At 48.0% G+C, this 21718-nt stretch overlaps 1 protein-coding gene across 1 annotated transcript in view; it reads left to right on the top strand.

The window, feature by feature from the left end:
• Window positions 1-21718, top strand: part of IKBKB (inhibitor of kappa light polypeptide gene enhancer in B-cells, kinase beta) — a 49960-nt gene that overhangs the window by 7336 nt on the left and 20906 nt on the right. The window contains exons 2-7 of the mRNA XM_008571206.1: window positions 3478-3572; window positions 4510-4627; window positions 7343-7412; window positions 16945-17033; window positions 18003-18092; window positions 21253-21377. Coding sequence (XP_008569428.1) covers window positions 3478-3572; window positions 4510-4627; window positions 7343-7412; window positions 16945-17033; window positions 18003-18092; window positions 21253-21377 — 587 coding nt within the window. The remainder of the gene's footprint in view (window positions 1-3477; window positions 3573-4509; window positions 4628-7342; window positions 7413-16944; window positions 17034-18002; window positions 18093-21252; window positions 21378-21718) is intronic.

The following is a 21718-nucleotide window of genomic DNA, read 5'->3' as shown; positions in this document are numbered from 1 at the left end:
AGATGAAGTGAAGTTTGCTAATCAGCCAACCTTAGATAGAGAGATTGTCCTGGATTATCTGGGTGGGCCCAATGTAATCACTTTGAGCAACGCCATCTGAGAAAGACTCAACTGGTCATTGATGGATTCAAGGATGGGGTAAGGGGCCACGAGCCAAGGAACGTGGGCAGCCTCTAGAAGCTGAAAAGGCAAAGAAACATTCTCCCTTGGAGCCTCCAGAAAGGAACGCGGCCCTGCTGATGCCTTGATTTTAGCCCAGTGAGACCCATGTCAGACTTCTGACCTGCAGAACTGCAAGGAAATAAATTTGTGCTATTTTAAGCCACTAAGTTTATGGTAATTTGTTATAGCAACAATAAAAAACTGACATGGTATTCTGCATATTGAAGTTAAATGAGTGCACATTTTTCAATATCTTGGTTTAAAGATATTGAGAAGAGTCATTCTGCAGTAACAAACCATGAGTTACAGTATCTTCTCCTGAAGTGTTGCTTATAATCCTGTCCATAGGAACACTGCATGATGAATGGACACTCAGCAGTGTCACCTCCCCTGCAGCCTGGCTCATCAGTCCTCCCTCACTTGCAGAACTCTGTATTCTACAGGCTGAGCTTCTCTGGAGATCCCACCGGACTGGAAGCGAGTGTTTGTAACTGAATCTCAGTCCGTTTTGTGCTGCTGTAACAGAATAGGGACTGGCTAGTTTGTAACGAACAGAGATGTATTTTCTCACAGTTCCGGAAGCTAGGAAGTGCAAGATCAAGGAGCTGACATCTGGCAGGGACTTTCTTGCTCCGTCATCACATGGCAGAAAGCTGAATTCGTCCTGCAACAGCATTAACCCACCTGTGAGGGCAGAGCCCCTATGGCCTGATCACCTATCAAGAGTCCCAGCTCTCAGTACTGTTCTGTTACAATGGCAACTCAATTGCAACATGAGTTTTGGAGGGGACAAACATTCAAACCATGGCAAAGAGCATCGCTCAGAGCTGCTATTGATGCAGCCACCATAGAACTGGGCAAAAACGTTTAAGTCTAAGCACTCATGGGAAGTGAAACTTGAAACCAAATTCAGATTAGCTTGAGAACAGAGGGATCGGGGAAGCTTGTGACAGGAGGGTGCGCCATTCCATGAGATGTACCACAGTTTGTCGTTGATTGAAGAAAGGTTGTTCTTTTGACATGTTCCCTAATCCTTGAAAGGTATTTATGGATATCTACTCAAAGCATGCCTACCGCCACAGACTAGGCTGGGGAGTTTGCTGTGGTGACAGAAGGCATGTGGCTACAGTGTTGGTGAGCCTGAAAACACTATGCTAAGTGAAAGAAACCTGTCATAAAAAGGCCATCTATTGTATGATTCCCTTTATATGAAATGTCTGGAACAGGAAAATCCATAGGTAGAGAAAATAGCTGGTGGTTGCCAGGGCTGGAACAGCTTGGGGTGGGGGAAGGTGGGAGGGCTGCCAGTGGTGCGGGTTTGCTTTGGGGGATGGTGAATGTGCTCTAAAATTGGGGCCGGCCCGGTGGCGCACTGCTACAGTGCACCGCTTGGGAAGCGCGGCGGCGTTCCCGCCGAGGGTTCGGATCCCACATACAGACCGGTTCCCGCTCACTGGCTGAGCGAGGCGCGGGAGCAACGCTGAGGGCTGCGATCCCGTTGCCGGTCCCGGTCCGGTACGGGGGCGACACTGAGGGTTGCGATCCGTTGCCGGGCACGGAAAAAGACAAAAAAAAAAAAAAAAAAATTGACTGGCTCTGGTCAGAACTCGCAGTATACCAAAATCCATTGAGTTGTATTCTTTGAATGGATTTTATGGTGCATGAATTATATCTCAGTAGAGCTGTTTAAAAAAAAGTAGGCATGTAACTGCGTGATGGACAGCTTAACAAAAGCAGTGTTGGGCTTTGAGGAAAGTGTTTTCTGAGAGTATTGTAGAGGGGTTGTAAGGATCCATTTTCTAACATGGGCACTGATGGTCAAAAGATACTGCCACTTTATTTCTGTAGCTTTTGGTTCTTGAATGTCAGTTTCAAGGATTGCTTCATTGATCAGTGATTCAGTGATAGTCTTCTTAGACAACTTCTGGTGGTATTTGGAGATTTCCATTTTTCCTTTTCTTGCTAGGCGTGTCCTTGCTCCTGCAGGGATCTTGGCCAGTTTGGTAAATGTGAGACTGTGATGTAGTTTGGCCACTTTAAGGACAGCACGTGCACACTGGGGGTCTTGCCACAGCCCTCTGCGTGGCTAAGGCCCTTGGTCCCCCCAGCGGTGTGGTGTTGACTCCCCTTGTGGCTGCTAGAGTGCCTGAGGCCAGAGTTACTCTCCCTCTGTTGCCCGTGCCACAGCTCCAGAGCTTCCCTTCTTGTGGGCTCCCCAGGTGGGCTCCTGGTACTTAGGAGAGGTGAGGCCGTCTTCAGGAACCAGCCACTCAGTCAATTACTCACACACACAAAAAAATTGCTTGCCTTCTCTTCAGTTAAAGAGACCACAATTAAGGACGTTATGCTGGTTACTGGTGTAGAGGTTAAAGCCCATGAAGATGGACAGGTCTATAATTTAACAAAGAAAATTGAAAAACCCTTTCACTTACAGAAAATAAGTCTTTGGCAGGTATGTGCAGTGAAGGACGTAGGTGTTACAGGAGTAGAGAGGAGGGAGGATCCTCTTGAGCTGGGAAGACCTCAGTGCCTGTGCCCTGTGTGCATGAGAGCATAGACCAGAGAGGCAGAGGATGGGCCTGCAGTGTCAGGTGCAGGGCTCGTGGGGGAGTGGCTGGAAAGGCAGGTGGGAGCCAAGCTCTGGAGGATTTTAGATGCCAGGAGTGCCTGTGTGACACGGTTCTTCCTTTAGTAGGATCACTGAGCACCTGCTAAGGGCCGGACACTGTTGGTGCTCATCTTCATGACAGCACTGGAGGTGGGCATCGTAATTCCCATTCTGCAGAAGGAGAAACTGAGCCAGACCAAGTGGTCTGCCCAAGGCATGTAGCTAGTAAGTGGCAGAGCCGAATCGACCTGTGTTCCATGTGCTGAACTACGCTGTACTCTCTCTGCAGAGACTTTTTACATGAAACAGTGAAGACACTCAGTGTGGTATTAACTTAAGGTTGAACCCTATGAACGTGCCATTTTTGTACGTCAAAGTGGTTGGATATCAGCAGTGTCGTATGGTTCAGCCTAGTACGCGAGCAGTCAGGGTTTGAGAGGGAAGTCTCTCTGGGCAGGAATGGTCAGCAGAGGTTTCTTGGACGAGTTGCATTTGTAGAATCTAGGAGAGGGTGGGAGGGGGAGGTGCCTCAGGGCTGTCTCTCAGGGATGCACATGTGGGCCTCAGAGCCACAGGAGGTGATGGAGGCTGTGCCCTGGGCCCTGGGAAACCTCTTCCATGCAGCAGACCATGTGGCATTTGACCAAGCGTCTTTCTCTCTATGGCCATCACTCATTATGCCGATCCCTGCCATGCTCTTTCTATAGGAAACAGGTGAGCAGATCGCCATCAAGCAATGCCGGCAGGAGCTCAGCCCCCGGAACCGAGAGCGGTGGTGCCTGGAGATTCAGATCATGAGGAGGTGAGGGCCTGGGTGTGTGGGGCCCTAAGGAAGCTGCTGCTGGGCAAAGGGGCACTGCAGTGAAACCAGAGGGAGCCAGCTGAACTTCAGGATCTGAAGCAACAGCCCCCAACCCCGCTGCGTCTGGAAAAGAGAGTCACAAATCTCGGTCCCTCGATTAGGATGCCAGCCAGCCTGTCCACACAGATGACTCTCCTACTCCTAAGGATTTCTAGAGGAGTAGTGTTTCAAGTCTACATTGAGCCTCGTCAAGGGCATTTGGTCTATTTTATTTGTTTTGTTAAATGATTTAAAGTAGTCATCATGTTGGATTTTCCCTTATCAGGAAAAAATCCTTTTTTCCCCCTGTATTTCCAATTCCAAGTGGTTTGTGGTTTGTGACTCTCCACAGCTGTTACCCTATTGCTGTTATCTGTTCCCCCAGTGTGGAGATAGGGTCTGCCAACCCACTAGGTGGGTGCTGCCCCCAGCCAGGGAGGCATGTAGGTGAGCACCGTAAGAGGCACGTCACACAGGCGCTCCCTCTGCTAGCCCCTTAAGGGAGAAGGCACCACCCTGGGTGGGTGCCATGTGCCCACGCACATACCCCCATTCACAGGGCATGAGACTGTGAGTCCCCCTACTCTCTCCGCTTTTAGAAGCATGTTGGCAGTGCCACGAGGACTTGAAATGGGGACTCTTGAGAAAACTAAGGCAGACATGGTAGCCTCACAGGGTCTTGAATTCGTGGTGCTGGAAGTAGAGCTGAGCAGATGCTGAGTGCCTGGGTGCTGAGGCAGGTTGCCTGCTCCTGGACCCTGTCTTCCTCTGCCTGCCTCCGAGGGTCCTTGCTTCCTCCAGGCCTCATGGTGTGGCGAGCTTGCCTGAGACTTGGAGGGAGGGGCTGGGAGAGAGCCGAAGCCCGGTTTCTGCCCTCACTGGGGTCTCCTCTTCCTAGGCTGACACACCCCAATGTGGTGGCCGCCCGGGATGTCCCTGAGGGAATGCAGAACTTGGCGCCCAATGACTTGCCCCTGCTGGCCATGGAGTATTGCCAAGGAGGAGACCTCCGGAAGGTGAGCCTTCCAGGTGGGGGGCGGGGTGCACAGCCTAGCAGGCAGGGGTGGGACACTGTTACTGCCACTGTCATCAGGAAGCCCAAGCAGCCATAGTGACTTTGGTGGGGTTGCTTTATCTTCTGAAATCCCCCTCTTCCATGCCCACGTTGAGGTGACGCGTATGTGAATCAAAAGACTGAATCAGAAGCCCTTACGAGAAAGGCAGGAAGGGCTCTCTGTACATTCTGCAGTGTGCTTACCGAGATGACAGGGAGAGTCCTCACAGGACTGCACTACGTGGGAAGACTGGATGAGTTCCAGTACAAACTTTCCCTCCCTTGGCATGGCAGGGCCACGTCACTCTTTGGATGAGCCTCCTGGTGTCCTTGTTAAGAGGGACGTATGCCACAGATGTGGCAGCAGCACTTGCCAGGTCAGAGGGTGCAGCAGGAAGGGAAGTGGCTCAGCAGTGAGGGAGCAGCCGTGGCCGGATCATCGGCCATGTGCCACCTTGTTCCTTCTCCCCATGGTAATTTCTCTTCCCCGACGTCCTAAGTCTCAGTGCCCCTCCCTCCCGGTGTTCTCTAAATAGGATCACATAACCTGATTTTACACGTTGCTTTGTTTGACTTTCAACAACCTGTGACGTTGCCGGGCAGGTGTGATTCCCACATTCCAGATGGAGACCGTGGCTCGGAGAGGTTAGGCTCATTACCAGCCTCCCACAGCTGTGGTAGCAGAGCTCAGGCCATAGCTGCAGGCCATCTCTCCATTTGTGAAATTGAGTAATGCCAAACACGTCATGAAGAGTAGAAGCTCTGGACAGCAGAGAGACTTTTTATGGAAAGGGCAGTTGCTCTGTTCACATAGCTCCCACAGCTCTTTATTCTCATGGTGCTGGGGTCGGGGGAGAATGCCCGGGCCTTTACTCTGTCTTCACATGGCAGTTTCTCAAGCTTACATCACAGGCTGGTCTCGAATTCCTCTGGACCCGTCTGCTTCCTGTTCTAAAAGGAAACTTTCTGTGAGGGCCACTCTGCCTGAGTGATCCTCTCCTGCTGTGGAAGACGGTCATGTCCTGGGTGGTGTCGTGCGTGGCAGTGTGAGCACAGTGGTTGGCACAACCCTTGGTGAGGAATGGGGAATTTGATGGCACTTGGATTTTCCTCCTTATTTTCCTGACCTTTGATGATCATGCTGTTACTAACTGCAGTTGTGCAGAGATAAAGCCATGTTGTCATAGTTGAGAGGGAAGCCATGGGAAGTGGGTGGGATGTGGTCAGATAGCAGAGGGCTCTGGAGTGGGGCAGGGTTTTTTTTTTTTTTTTGTCTTTTTCCGTGTCCGGCAACGGATCGCAACCCTCAGTGTTGCCCCCGTACCGGACCGGGGACCGGCAACGGGATTGCAACCCTCGGTGCTGCTCCCACGCCTCGCTCAGCCAGTGAGCGGGAACCGGTCTGTATGTGGGATCCGAACCCTCGGGCGGGAGCGCCGCCGCGCTTCCCAAGCAGGGCAGGGGATTTTGAACTTGGCCTTCTAGACAGCAAAGAGCCAATGAGCCAGGGAAGAAGATGAAAATTTCAATGTGATCGACCTGGCAGGGATTGCAGGTGACCTGGTGGGTGGGAAGCTATTGCATGCTAAAGGTCACTGTCCTTGCTACTGCCCAGCGGGGTGTGGGGGATCACTGCTGCCAGAGGTCTGGTGATCTCCAGTTGAGGTCACCTGCCTTTCCCTTCTCTAAAGAGTTCCCTCCTCTAAAGAGTTGCCTGCTTTTCCTTCCTCTGAAGAGTTCAGTCCACACCCCTGTGCGTGGGGAGACAAACATGGCCTGCACGTGAGCAAATGTCAAAGTCAGAATTGATCTAAAAAGTGGAGTCTATATGCTGTGTAGGTTTACAACTCTTGAACGTTCTTGTGTGAAAATGCTAACTGATGATTGTGAGCCTCAGTTGGGAAGTTATTCTCTCTGTTGTCCCCATGTGAGACCGACTTCCAGCAGCACATTGACATTGAGCCTCTTGTCAAGTGGAGGGGCCAGGAAGGCAAGGGGTGAGGGCTCAAGCATCACACAGCCTTGGCTTCATCTTCCAGCTCTGCCTCTGTAGCTGTGTAAGCTGACAGATACTGGACCCCTCTGGTCTGTTTCCTCACTCCTGAAATAGAAATTCCAACTTACCTTGGTAGTAGTAGTAAGGATTCAATGAGACACTGCAGGTGAAGCTTTGCTGAGCTGATCTTTGCAGAGTGTAGCCCATGCCAGGCACATGGTAAGTGCTCTTTAGATATTCCCCACTGCCATCATCACCCCACATGGCCAGGCCATGTCTGGGGAGTGGTCAGGGCGTGGCTTCCTGGGAATTCCTTTCCAGCCTGTCCTGTGCGTAGGCCTCTCAGGAGCAGAGAATCCTCTGTGGCTGAGCCTAGACTCTGGTCGCCTTACTCGGAACTGCAGCAGCAGGGGAGACTTGAAAATCCCTCCCTTGGGATGCTCACACACCTCCAGCTGGGGCCAGCACAGTGCGAGAGCCCCGGGGGTCCTCAGGACTGCTTCCTCCCACTCCTCCCTAGGCCAGCGCCTGCTGGACCCACTGCCCAGGCCTCCCCAAAAGCAGGTCCCCCTAAGCCTAGGACCTAGGGTCGGCCCTCAGATGACTTGGACTGGTAAAGGCCCTTGTGGCCATATTGGGGTGGTGGCTGCTTGTTCTGATGCTTCTCTCACCTTCTTACAGTACCTGAACCAGTTTGAGAACTGCTGTGGCCTGCGTGAAGGAGCCATTCTCACCCTGCTCAGTGACATCGGTAAATGCCAGCCTGTGCCCTTCAGGGGAGTGTGTGGTGCCCCTGGGAGTCCTGGCAGAGCACAGATGGGAGATATTTTGGTCCTCAGTCTTTACAGAGGGTGGCATGGGGGGGACCCATGGAATGGGGAGGTCAACAAGGGGACGGTCAGGCCGGCGCTGAGCTCAAATAGATTCCCCTTCCTTCCTGACCAAGTCACTCAGTGAATTATGATGTATATGGAATAACAGACTTCCTTTCCCATTTAAAAGCTCCACTCCCTGCTTTCCTGGAATGGCCAGCAGTGGAATAGGTTGTCATTCAAATGAATTTTATCCCTTGGCAATGAATCTTTCCACTCCCATGTTGGCGATTCTTTGCCAACCAAAGGCGTAGCCCTTTTGTAATCCTTTGGTACTGCTGGGGACCTCAGATAAGGGTGTGTGTGGCCCTCTCTGAGGAGGCCAGGCTGGCTCAGGGAGAAATGAGTACTCTCAGCCTGCAGGGGCCACACAGAGCCTCCTACACCTGGGCCTTCCCAGGAGGGAGCAGATGGCAGGAGTGCTAGGGAGACTTGGGCTTTCTTTTTTTAAAATAATCTCCATGGGTGGTGCAAGTTGGTAGTTTGGGTTCTAATGTTGAGAGTTATCCAGAGTTTATCTCTTGAGTATTTGACCCCAGATTTAGGGAACAATGCCCTTTTCATCCCTCCCCTACCTCAGACTTTTGAAGCTATATATATTTTTTCTTTTCATTTGCTCAAACTTTATTTTTTTGAAAATTGTCAAATATCCAGAAAAGTTAAAAGAGGAGTGCAGTGACACTCACTAACCCTCACCTAGGCTCACCAGTTGTTAACATAGTCCTGCGGTGGTGACATAGTATTCTCCAGCCTGTGGCCTCGAAGGACGGGTGGCCCTCCTGTTTCTGAATGCTCTGCCTGCCCATGTGGGTCTGTCTCTCCCCTCCTCTGCTTCTGGTGATGGAGGGGAGGCAGGAGGAATATGGCGTGGGGAGAAACCAAGCAGTGGCGTATTTGAGGCTGAGATCCAGATAGGCTGACACATGTGATCCCATCACCCTCCGTGTCCTGTGTCTTTGTCCCTTGGGTGGAGTTCACTGTGAGGGTGAGCTGATGTTACACCGGTTGCATCGGACGTGAGTGGATGTCCACCACCCGCCCCACCGATCCCCTGCACGTTGGTCCAGAGGCTCTACCACAAGGGCCCTCTCTGCACACCCAGAGGATCTAACCCATGCGTGAAAAGTTCCTCTTGTTTTCCTGACACCTTGCCACATGGCTCGCCCTCCATGTTTTGCTTAGATGTTCACTTGACTTTATCTTTTTCCTCAATGGCTAAATTGTTAATTTGTCCTCTGTTGAATTGGGTTGAAGTCAGGTTAGTAGGTTGGGAAATACTCTTTTGCTCTTCATGGGCAACTTTATTTTGTTTGTCTTTAGTTAGACTTTTGTCAAGTTATTTTTCTTTGACGCTATTCTCTCAAATTTTTTTTGTCTTTAGGTTGGGAAATACTCTTTTGCTCTTCATGGGCAACTTTATTTTGTTTGTCTTTAGTTAGAGTTTTGTCAAGTTATTTTTCTTTGACGCTATTCTCTCAAATTTTTTTTGTCTTTTTTTTGTGACCGGCCGCACTGCGCTCAGCCAGTGAGCGCACCGGCCATCCCTATATAGGATCCGAACCCGTGGAGGGAGCGCAGTCTCCCGAGTGCGCCTCGGGGTCGGCCCTCAAATATGCGCTCAGCCAGTGAGCGCACCGGCCATCCCTATATAGGATCCGAACCCGCGGAGGGAGCGCAGTCTCCCGAGTGCGCCTCGGGGTCGGCCCTCAAATATTTTTTTTTAACTCACTAATTATTTATGCATTTAGCAAATAGTTATTAAGGAAGTCTGTAAAGTATTGGCTCAAGTACACATAACTGTGTACTTCCTTATATGAGTTTTTACTTCCTCAAGGAATCCTCTGCTGATATTAATAGAGCCTCTACTCATTGTATGTTCTTTTGATCTGGGTACAACTTTTTCAAGTTTTAATCGACACATAATAATTGTACATATTTATGTGGTACAGTGTGATGTTCCAATACATGTATACATGTGTAATGATCAAATCAGGGTAATTAGCATTCCATCACCTGAAACATTTATCATTTCTTTGTGGTGAGGACATTCAAAATTCTCTTTTCTGGCTATTTTGAAATACACAGTACATTATTAAGTGAAATAAGCCAAGCACAGAAAGAGAACTGCCTCATGTTCTCACTCGTATGTATAAGCTAAAAAAGTTGATCTCATAGAAGTAGAGAGTAGAATGTTAGTTACCAGGGACTGGGGATTATGGGGGGGTGGGAGATTGGGAGAGGGTGGTCAACTGGTACAAAGTTACAGTTAGAAGGATTAAGTTCTGGTGGCCTGGGTACATTTTGAATCCAGTTACCATTGACTTGTGTGATAGCTTTTGCATTGTCTACTCAAAGTGTTTGTGTGCGTGTTTACCTAAGTCAGAGTAATGGAGACAGGTAAGCTCTCAAGTGCTTATGTGGTGCAACTCTCCTATAGGTGGGTGAATACTAAATTCTTTAGGTCATTCATTCCCTGTCCTTCCTTTCTGTGACCCCAAATTGGAAATAATTAGACTTTGAAGTACTAGCACACTAGAACTAAACTTCTTAAAGGCAGAAACTTTAGTTACTGCCACATCTCCAGTGTATATCAGCTTCTGTATAAATATTTGTCAAACAAATGAAATAAATCCCAAAGGAAACTAAATTAAGTAAGGACCTCTTTTTTTAAAAACCAGATGTCCACATATAATTAACACTCCAGGTCAAACACCAGCTCTTCCACTTATTAGCAGTGTGACCGTGGGCATGCTGGCTACTTTTTCCTAGCATTCGTGTTAGGAGCTGTGAAGTGGGGCATTGCTCCCCACTAGAGCTTCTGTGAGGGTGAGGTGAGACGACACGCCAAGCTCCCCACACTGTGCTGTGCTCCCAGCAAATGTTAGCTCCTTTCTCGGCTCCTTCCACTCTGGATCTGGATTTATGGCATCCCTTCTGAAGTGCTGTAAATCCAGATCTGAGGTCAGATCCAGGGAACCAGACAGGTGGTTGCCTTCTGAGACTTTTCTTCCTGGAATGGCCAGGCTTCCTCAGCTCAGAGCCGTTCTTATCTCAGTCACCTTTTGGATGCAGTCACATCCCCTGATTTTGTGGTTGCAGTTGAAGTTGCTGATAAGCCTGTATTTTACTTCCATTCCCATTTCTGATTTCTGTACAAGATACATCAAATTTGCTTCTTATGCAAGGATCTCGTGACTGAGCCAGAGTTCAAAAGCTTTCCTTAGAGTTCCTCTAACATAATTCTTTTGTATTTTGAAACATTTCCTGAGTATATTTTGTTCCAGTTTGTTCCAAGTGCTGGCCCATGTTCCCTTTGCTGGAGTAGCCAAACTGTTCTCTGCCAGGCTGACTTCAGATAAGTGACAGAGATGCACCCTTGACTAGTGGGTCCAGGTTCATCACCTTCTTTTCCGCGTTCCTGTCTGTCTCAATCTCTTCTGTGCCACTGACCTCCCACTCAGTGCAGCAACAAGATAGTAGATATAGGTAGGATTTTCCAGTGAAACTGTAAATTGCCCAAGAAGACATTGCAGAGTGCACATGAGAAAGCGAGCAGATGCCTGGCCAGCACACGGTGAGCCCTGGTCCTGTGCCAGGACAAGCCTGTTAGACATTGCCCTTATGAGGTCTGGGGACAGGTGCAGAGGCAGGCAGAAATGATTTGGATTTCCACTTAATGTCACCCTAAAATAGCTCCAGGAAGTTGTATGTAAGTGGACTTTGTTTAAACAGTCTTGCTCATCATCCTTTGGAAAACATTGGAGTGTGTTTCCTTCTTCCAGCAAACTCCTGAGCACTCAAGATGGAGGGGTGGACTGTGCCCCTGGCTGCTGCCAGCTGGGTAGGCAGGGCCACCTGTGTGATCACCATGGTCTTGTCACGTCTGTGATTGCAGTCAGTCCTCCTTGATTGTCCAGGCAGCCGGCTTGCTGTGGTGCCCGACTGTCCTGTCCTCTAGCCTCCAGGAAGCCTGCCCCTACTTTCGTCTGTGCTTCATTCTCTCAGTTGCCGTGTGTTCCTGTTGGAGTTGCTCCTTCCTGGCAGGCACGGAACTTTCTGGGCCTAAGTGTCCTCAACTTTAAAATGAGGGGTTTGGGTCTATAAGTGATCTCTGAGGTCTCTTCTACTTCTGACTATGCCGTTTTCACTGTTCAGTTGCTGATTCTTTGAATGGTCCCCTAGAGTGTCCCAGACGTCCACTCAGTTGTCGCAGCCTGACTGCCTCCCCCGAGCTCTCTCACGTCCTCTTTTGCAATCCCCTTCATTGCCCTCTGCACCTGGACCAGCTGCTGTCGGTACACTCTGCTTGCTGGGCCATTCTCAAGGCATCTTTATCAACCATATCTTTTCCAAACTCTGTATATTCAGCCCTGTCTCCATCCTAAACTCCATGTCCATGTCTGTAGGATGTTTCTCCCAAAGTCACTTCCAGATCGAAGTCCCAGCCTTCTTCGTTAAACCAGACTCCTTCCTGGCATTCCTTTCTGTGTCAGTAGACCCATGTTTCTGACAGTTACCCAGACACAGGTGTCAATTTTGAATCTTGTCCCTTCTTAGAATCTGCCCCTATTCTTGCTCCACACCCTCCTTTGTAAAAAGTCTCCAGATCCTCCCATTCTTCCTTCGTGTTGTATATCTCACTTTCCCTGTCTGTTCCCATGGCCTCCACTAATTCAGTGTCGTGGAAGGTCACTGTCATGACCTCTTACCTGGCCTACTCACCCCCATTTTAGTAACCCATCTTGCATGCCTTTGAAAGGACACTTTAGTCATAATCCACTATTAGATAACCTCATGTTTCTCCCCATCCACTGTAGCCAACCCATCATGTATGTGTCTCTCAAATCCCGCTTTTCAGTCCTCCTGCCAGTCTTTGTACCTGCTGCTCTTGCACCTTCCTGATGACCTTAAGCCTTCCTGTCTTTTGGGGCACAGTGTTGGACCTGCCCCTCCATGAGACTGCCCCGACTGGCCGTTACTCGCAGAGGTCTCCCTCCTGCAGGACTCTTCTGCCTGCTGCCTCTCCATGTAGTGGTACATGGTCGGGCCACCATTGTTCTGTGGTCTCTGCCTCTGCCTGCACGGTAAGGGCTGACTTCAGGGCTTGGGGCTAGTTGACCAACCTATTAGCACAGTAAGTGGAGAAAGTGCCTTGATTTGGTGGCACATTTTCCACAGTGTCTAGCAAAAGAAGACTCTGTGTAAGTGCTTCCTGAACGATGGAGAGAGTGATCCTGAACTTTCCTCATTTCCACACTCGGAGACTACCTCGCTAACTTGCCATTCGTCATGGAGGCTGTTTTAGCCAAGAAACCTTTAGCCAGACTGAATCTTTCTCCACATCTCCACAGTTGGCCTTCTAATCTGTTTTGTTTGGTGTCTGGTGACACCAAAGTGGCAGGCACACAGCAGGCACGCAGTCAGTCTTCACTGAGTGAGCAAACACCCTTTCTTACTCAGCGGTGACTGCCTTTTCCTTCTCTCCTAATCTCTGTCTCAACTTTTGGTCCCTTATCTTTCCATTTCTTCTCTGTGGAATCTATCTCAAACAAAATGTTCTCAAGGGAGCCTAGTAATCCCTTCAAACCTGTAGTGTGGCAAATAGGGACTCACAAACACAACCCTTACAAAACTGCTTTTCTATGTGGAAGTCTAGCTGCTCCTATCTATTTCCTAATTTGTGGTTTGTAAGCTGGAAAAATTTATAGGGGCTCTGATTTGGAATTTTGTTTCACCAATAAGAACTATAGGGTTGTGACATTGTTCAGTTATACGAGGGGAATTCAAAAAGTGTGTGGGAAAATAGAATTGAAAGATAATATGGATCTTTCCATGAACTCTTCGAAGACCAGCATGTATTTGCATCTACCTCGTGAGCTAAAGGGGAGCTGGATGCCATTCCTGACAAAGCTGTTATTTTCCTCTGGCAGGCCCTTCACTTGGACCTGCTTTGTGGAGTATCTGTCCTAGGAAGTACCACTGTGTAGTTGAAAGGTTTGCACAGAGGTGGTACTTCTTACAACCTTTTCTTTAATTGGAGCATGAGAAGTTAACTGTTAGGCCCTTATGTCTTGCAGTGTGGTTTTTAACTTTTATAAACACGTATTTTCACTATTGCCAGGGATTTAGATTTTTGTGAACTTCCAGATGCAGCAGTATTTTTCTCAATCACAGTATCTTAGTTCGGCTTGAGATAATTTTGGTTCATTTCATGACATTGTTCTTCAGGTACTGTTGTGCAACCTGAACTGTCTGAATCCCAACCCCTGTAAATTTTTTCAGATTACAAGATGTAGCACGGTCAGACCATACTAAGGTTTTGAAGACTCATCCTGTAAGGGGAGCCATTTAAGAGGCCCCGCCTATTAGAGTTTTTGCTATTTCAGTCATGTAGGGTCCTCTCAGTCTGAGAAACTATATATAACAATACCTGTTGGATTCTTTAATTTCAGACTTTATTAAGCTGACAAAACTATTTGAGAATAAGTGACTACCCAAAATGAGGGTTTAAGTTTGTTGCGTATAGTTGTGTGAGCATACAAATAGACAGCCCGTGGATTTGGTTACAACTTGCCATCCCCTTCTCACTGAAGACCTGGTGACAGTCTTCACCGGTGTGGTGTAGGGAATGCTGTCCTTGGTGTAATCCGAATGCTTTTCCTCCTCTTGGGACATCGTGCCTGCTGTGCCCCATGTTATTTGCCCTAAGAGGTTATACCTCTAGCTTCAGGGCCTTGTCTCAGCCTGATCACATGTACTTGCTCAAATCACAGCGAATCTCAACTTTCATATATTCTGCTTTGGAACAAACCAACCCAGACTTTTACACATGGTATCCTGCTGCTGATCAGCCGCTTGTCACACACCAAAATGGGTCTTTTGTGAACCTGTCAGTGAACAGACATTCCAAGGCATCACAAGGCCTTGCTCCCTGCCCTCCAGCAGTTCAGATTAAGTAGTCATGCCACCCTGTCTGCATGGTCGTGTTGGTGCAGTTGTTAGAGGGTTTTAGTACACTTTGCTTTGATTCTTTAATTAAAATTAGTGAAATAGTGAAATAAAAATGAAAGTGCTGATAAGCATTGGTCCTTAAAAATTCATGCAATTGAGAACACGGTGGAGTAGAATTTTTTAGGTACGTGGAAAGCAGCGAGTTTTTCACTTCATGTGGACATTAATTGGACCAAGCCAATCTACAGTGTCACTTATGAAACAAAGGAAAATAAGGAACAAGTAGGAAATGTTGGAGCTTTGTGGTTGAAGGCTGGGTTTAAAATGGCAGATACAACTAGAGGGTTATGTTCTGAGCGGGAACTCCCCTAATAAGATGCAAGTCAGTAGTTTAGCTCTCTCAGTTTGACTTTCAAATGTGTTTTCAGGAAACATTCAGCTGCCCATCTCCCTGGTTTGCCCGGGCTGATGTGAGAAAGAGGCACATATGGGGTGTGTGGCAGATTCAGAGAGGTCTCGTTGTTTAACCTCTGTCGGTGTTGTGATTGCTCTTCCTTTTTTTTTTTTTTTTTTTTTTTAAAGGAAAGAAACGGGTTATACCATTAATTTGGCAGTACATCATTGACTTCCCTCTGAGTCAGAAAGTATTAACCTAAATAATTTTAAAAGAGTTACCTGTTATAATGTAGATCTACCATTCCCTGATTATTGACTTTCACTTTATTTCTAGTTATTTTGCTCCAAGCTATGCAATAAGTAACCTTATGTGTATGTTATGATGCTTCTGATTTTATAAGCTAGATTCCTAGAGGTGGAAATAATGGGTCAAACAATATTTATATTTTAAAATTTAGTAGGTGTTGCCATATTACTTTCCCAAAAATGCACGCCAATTTTTACTCCTTCCAGAAATGTGGAAGAAAACCCCTTATTGCTTAAAATTCTTGCTGGTTAAGGAGCTGAAGAAAGGCATTTCATTGTTGCTTTAATTTACATTGTTTTGATGACTAGCAAGCTTGAACAACTTTTCACATAACTGCTCACCATCGTATTTATTCTCCTGTAAATCGCCCTTCATACTCTTTGCCTGTCTCCCTGCTGGTTGCCGTCTTGTTGATTTGTGCGAGCTTTGTATGTCGGGTATGTTCACTCTGGTGTACGTGTGGTGGGTACTTTTTCCCAACCCATTGCCTTTGGCTTTGTTCAGAGTGCCTTTGATCTTCAACTTTTAAAACCTCTCTGTGTCTTTTGCTCGCCCCCAAAGTTTCTGATTCAGTTCAAATGCTGCTGGTCCAGGCAGTACAGTTTCAGAACCACTGCTCTGGATGGCAGTTGTTTCTCTTTGTTCCATATAGATTCCTCACATAACACTATTCTTTTTGCTAAATTTATCCTGTGGTGTTTTAGAACTTTGTTGCTCATGTGAATGGGATTAATTTTTCTTTTCCATTTCAACTGGATATAGTGGAAATACATACCAATTTGTGTATATTATCCTTATGTACTATATTTGTTTTGTTTCCAGACAGCTTACTAAATTCTTTCCAGGTTTTAGCCTATTGAGTGCTCTAGGCATATAGTCATATCCTCTACAAGTAGAAATAATTTCATCTCCTTCCAATACCTATTCTACTTTTTTCTATTATCATACCATTAGCTAGGACTTACTGATAGTGTTATTAAGCCTCAGTCTCAGGTAAAAATCATGCCATTCTTGGGGTCTGAGCTGCACAGAGACCCCATTGCTCTGTGCCATGGTTCTCCCTGAGTGGCCTCCTCATGTTTCCTCTTCACAGCAGAAGCTGTGGGTACCAAATGACTTCACTGCCAGTGTTGTACTGGCTGCTTCTTTCCCAGCTACGTTCCGAGCTCTTTCAAGTTGGGGACCGTGTCCCCTATTTCACATCCCCCACCAGAGAACCGGGCATGTAGTGAAGACAAGCTGAGCTGTCAAAATGTGTTGAAGGCGCTCCTGTTCTCTTCTTCTTGTGTGTCCCCACTTCTTCCTGGAAGCTGGCTCTGACTGTGCTGGACTCTAGATCTCATGGCCACTGGGCCCTTCTCCCTTGCCCGCCCCATGCAATTTAGATTTTGGAGAATCTGGACCAGAGACATTGCCCCTTTTCAAATTTTACCAGTGTCAACATCACCACTCGCCCCCAAAGTTTCTGATTCCGTTCAAATGCTGCTGGTTCAGGCAGTACAGTTTCAGAACCACTGCTCTGGATTGCAGTTGGTGGCCTCATGGACACAAGGCTAAGAAATCTTTGCATGAATAAGCCAGATTCCTAGGACAGTCTAAGTTCTGCTTGCATAGCCAGGCCCCCCTCGCCCCACCTAAGGTCTCTTCCCTCCATGTGTTTCAGGGGCACAGTATTTATCCTTTATAGGATAGGAGATTCTGAATGAAAAGCATTTTTGAGGCTCAATAAAAATTCACTCCCCTTTCCACCCTCACAGCCTCAGCACTTAGATACCTCCATGAAAACAGAATCATCCATCGGGATCTCAAGCCAGAAAACATCGTTCTGCAGCAAGGAGAGCAAAGAGTGAGTGTCCCTCTGAGACTTGGAAAGTCCTGGGGGCTGCCTCAGAAGCTCTGATGGAGAAGGAGCTGCTTTGCATGTTTGTTTTTGTTCCCATTTCCTTCAAGATGCTTTGATCCTCTGGGAGTGCTTTTTGACATGAGACAAAATTCAGCAAAAAGTTCTAGTTTGCAAGATGGAGGCCAGTTTGAATAGATCACATTGTTGATTGCTCAAGTTGCAGGAGTCTGAGAAGGAAGGTAATGTTTGTCTCCCTAGCTCCACCTAGCACTGCTTGGAAATCGATTTCTTGTTTTCCATTTGTTTTAAAAGCCTCCTCTTTTAATGCAGAAATAGGAAGAAGAGACTTTTGGAGCTGACACCTGCCCCCATGCCCAGCCAGCCTACAGTCCCCCGTGCTCTTGGCACCGCTCTGCAGTCGGCATGGCACTTGTGTGATGTGGTAGCCTGCCCTGTGGTCTTTCCCCACTCTGTTTGTCTAGTGGGGGTGCTGAGCAAGGGCCTAGCCAACTGGAATGTAGAAATTCAGCACCGAGGTCCCTGAATCCCTCTGGTGCAGCTCCCCTCAGTACCCTGGGCCCAACCCACAGCTTTCACAGCACTCAGTCTTGCTCCAGGCCACACTCATTCTTGCCAGTGGTTCCGGGAAGGGCCTGACGTGGCCTTTCACATTAGAAAGTCCAGTTTCATCAGTCTTGAGGGCTAGTGCATGGTCTATCAGTTTTGGCCTCCCTCAGTAATTGGTGGCAGAACATGGGAGAACATAAATCTAGCATTTTTACAGTGTGTTTTCTTTTGCCCTAAGTCTGCTATGTTGAGGGCATTTTTCTATGTATTTGGTGGCTCTTAGTTTAGGATCTCATACCACCTGGGAATTTAGAAATATCTCTGCTCTAACGATAAATGATCAGAATCCTTGTAGAATTCTTATAACCATCAGATTTCTCCTCCTCCCTTTTTTTTTTTTTTCAGTTAATACACAAAATTATTGACCTAGGATATGCCAAGGAACTGGATCAAGGCAGTCTTTGTACTTCCTTTGTGGGGACCCTGCAGTACTTGGTAAGAAATGTGATGTACATGTTTGCTTATCAGTTTCTCTCTGATGCCGTATTTGGGGGGCTTCTCTCTATCCTGGCCTTCTCTCTGGATGTTTCTTTGTTGCATGGGAATTGTTACATAAGGTCAGACCCAGAATGTGTTCAAGTCAGCATTTTTTGCCAACAGATCCCCTATAGAAGGATATGGTTATCTTCTCTGATGTCAGAAGGGCTCTTCTATTGTGCCATTACACAAATCCCATAACCTCTGTGTACTTCAGCATTTTATCGGAAGTAAAGGTTTAACTGGATTCATGCTGTTCTGCAGAGGCCACAGTTTCTGTGAGGTGCCTCAGGGCTGCCCAGGAGTAGGCAGAGCTCTGAGCTCCCCACCCTTTCTGTACCTCATTCGGTCTGAGTATTGGGCTTCTTTTTGAGTCAGTCATTCATTCAGGAACATTGATTGAGTGTTGTCTGTGTGCCACTGCTGTGCTTGGAGGTGGCGATGCATGGGAGAGAAAATACACATTTCCCTGGCTGTCAGGAACTCAGGGTTAATCAAGAAAGCAGGCATTACTGTGATGCCTACACAGATGTCTAAGAAACTATAGCTGTGATGTGTGCCACAAAGGAAAAGTGCAGGTGTCGTAAGAATGTACGTTAGGAGGAGTAACCTAGTCTGGGCCCCGAAAGAGGAGTAGGTGAAAAGGGGCTGGAGGTGAATAGCTGTGATGTGTGCCACAAAGGAAAAGTGCAGGTGTCGTAAGAATGTACGTTAGGAGGACTAACCTAGTCTGGGCCCCGAAAGAGGAGTAGGTGAAAAGGGGCTGGAGGTGATGGGGGAGAGGAAGTTCTAGGCAAAGGGAACAGACGCTGTACACTGGAAGACCCAGGAGTGTGCCTGGGACCTGAGAAGAAGGCAGAGAGTGTCTTGAGTTGTAGCTGGGGAGAAAGGTAGACTTTATCTTAAAACCTCTGGAATGACATTGAAGGGTTCTGAGTTGGAAAAGGAGCAGGTCCACCTTTTGAAAAGACCACTCTTGCTGCAGCGGGGAGAAGAGCTGCACTGAACAGGTGGTGGGCAGGTAGCAAGGAGGCTGGTGTGATAGGCCAGTTCCGAGCTGGTGGTAGCAACAAGTGGAAAGGATGATCCATCGCAAGAAATGCTTGGCAGAAACATTCACCATGACGTGGTTATAGGATGCTTGCTGGTGTTAGCAACCAGTAAAATTTTGATAGAATTAAGGAGTCTGCAGCTTAGAAAACAAATAAAGGTCGAAATCTGCTGGGCTAGATGAGCTTAAATAGCCTGTTCCTTAAAAAGAAAAAAATTATTTGAAGTACACGTATATTTCCTGCCTATCTTACCAGCAAGGATAATGGGCTCCATCAATTTGTCATCTGCTCTATGGAGTGCAGGTTTCAGAGTGGTGATTGGTGGGGGCTGTGATCCAGGCCCCTGCATCCACATAATGTGTGATCAGGGCAGTCTTCAGAGTATCCTCTGGATTTCTCATCAGCTCCGCAGCAATTGAGGGGAGACCCTGTACTCTGACCAGGATGCTGACAGCCAGACGCAGAGACCATCCCCAAGTCTCTTCTCTCGGTTTGGACTCCTTGGCCCCTCCTGTATGTGTCATGTGTCCAGCCAGAACTCGAGCAACAGTCCTGTCTCTGTGCCTTTGCTCCTGACAGTCCTTTCTGGAATGTTTCCTCTCACTGGCTCACGTGAGGAGCCTTCTGAGCCCAGTCCTGGTCCCACCTGTAATCCATCGCTGTCCTTGCCTGTCCCCACTCTCTCTGCTCCAGCAGCAGTCACACTACTATACCTGATTGTAAATACCCCAGCACATTGTGCAGCCAGCCACCTGTTACTTGGCTCAGGAAGTTTAGTTGGCATTCAGTGCATGTCATATGCATTTGGTGTGTGCAGTCTGGAGTCACTTCCCTTTGTCATCTCTGCACAGCACCACACTAGTGCCCTGCATGGAGTTCGAGAAGAGTTCTCAATAAGCACCTTAAATGCTGTAACCCCTGTTTTTAAAGGGAAGAAATTTAAAGCACAGTGAAGGATATATTTTGTACTCTGGTCTGCTTAAAAAGTGACCTCTACAGACCGGTTCCCGCTCACTGGCTGAGCGAGGTGCGGGCGCGACACCGAGGGTTGCGATCCCGTTGCCGGTCCCGGTCTGGTACGGGCGTGACACTGAGGGTTGCGATCTGTTGCCGGACACGAAAAAAGACAAAAAGGAAAAAAAAAAAAAAAGTGACCTCTAGAGACCCTGACCCTTTTATCAGCACGTAATGGGAGTGAGGTACAGGAAACGCTTAGGTTCCCCCAGCTAAATGTGCTCAAGTGGTCCCCTCCTCACCCTTGAGAGGATGTGCCAGCGCCCCCAGGAATCTCACTGGCTCACGTGAGGAGCCTTCTGAGCCCAGTCCTGGTCCCACCTGTAATCCATCGCTGTCCTTGCCTGTCCCCACTCTCTCTGCTCCAGCAGCAGTCACACTACTATACCTGATTGTAAATACCCCAGCACATTGTGCAGCCAGCCACCTGTTACTTGGCTCAGGAAGTTTAGTTGGCATTCAGTGCATGTCATATGCATTTGGTGTGTGCAGTCTGGAGTCACTTCCCTTTGCCATCTCTGCACAGCACCACACTAGTGCCCTGCATGGAGTTCGAGAAGAGTTCTCAATAAGCACCTTAAATGCTGTAACCCCTGTTTTTAAAGGGAAGAAATTTAAAGCACAGTGAAGGATATATTTTGTACTCTGGTCTGCTTAAAAAGTGACCTCTACAGACCGGTTCCCGCTCACTGGCTGAGCGAGGTGCGGGCGCGACACCGAGGGTTGCGATCCCGTTGCCGGTCCCGGTCTGGTACGGGCGTGACACTGAGGGTTGCGATCTGTTGCCGGACACGAAAAAAGACAAAAAGGAAAAAAAAAAAAAAAGTGACCTCTAGAGACCCTGACTCTTTTATCAGCACGTAATGGGAGTGAGGTACAGGAAACGCTTAGGTTCCCCCAGCTAAATGTGCTCAAGTGGTCCCCTCCTCACCCTTGAGAGGATGTGCCAGCGCCCCCAGGAAGGAGCCAGGAAAGTGGGGAGGCATGATGAGATGAACTGTGGCCCCTCAGAAGAAGAAGCATCAGGTGTGACTGCCCTTGTGTCCTCTCAGGCCCCAGAACTGCTAGAGCAGCAGAAGTACACGGTGACTGTCGACTACTGGAGCTTTGGCACCTTGGCATTCGAGTGCATCACAGGCTTCCGGCCTTTCCTCCCCAACTGGCAGCCCGTGCAGTGGTGAGTGAGGGCCTCAGGCTGCAGAGGGCCAACTAAGGGAAGGAGTGAGCCCCTCGTCTTTGTTCATCTCTTTTCACTGTCCCCATGTCACTGGGCGCTCCCAGGCAGGGCTTGTCTTCTCTGAGAGTCAGGCCTGTTAGGACTCAGTGTGTGGACAGTCTGAGCTCTGAAAACCCAGAAAAGTAGTAGTTGTCAAGTACTAATATGGATTCTGAACCTCAGCATCTTTAAATGTGATACCATCTAAATGTCATTGCTCCATGTTCTTTATTTTTTTTATTTTTATTTTTTTTTGTCCTTTTTGAGACCGGCCGCACTGCGCTCAGCCAGTGAGCGCTGTG

This window comes from Galeopterus variegatus, unplaced genomic scaffold (assembly GCF_000696425.1).
Source record: "Galeopterus variegatus unplaced genomic scaffold, G_variegatus-3.0.2 Scaffold666, whole genome shotgun sequence".
NCBI lineage: Eukaryota > Metazoa > Chordata > Mammalia > Dermoptera > Cynocephalidae > Galeopterus > Galeopterus variegatus.
The sequence above is the reverse complement of the archived record's forward strand: the minus strand, read 5'-3'. Positions and strand labels throughout refer to the sequence as shown.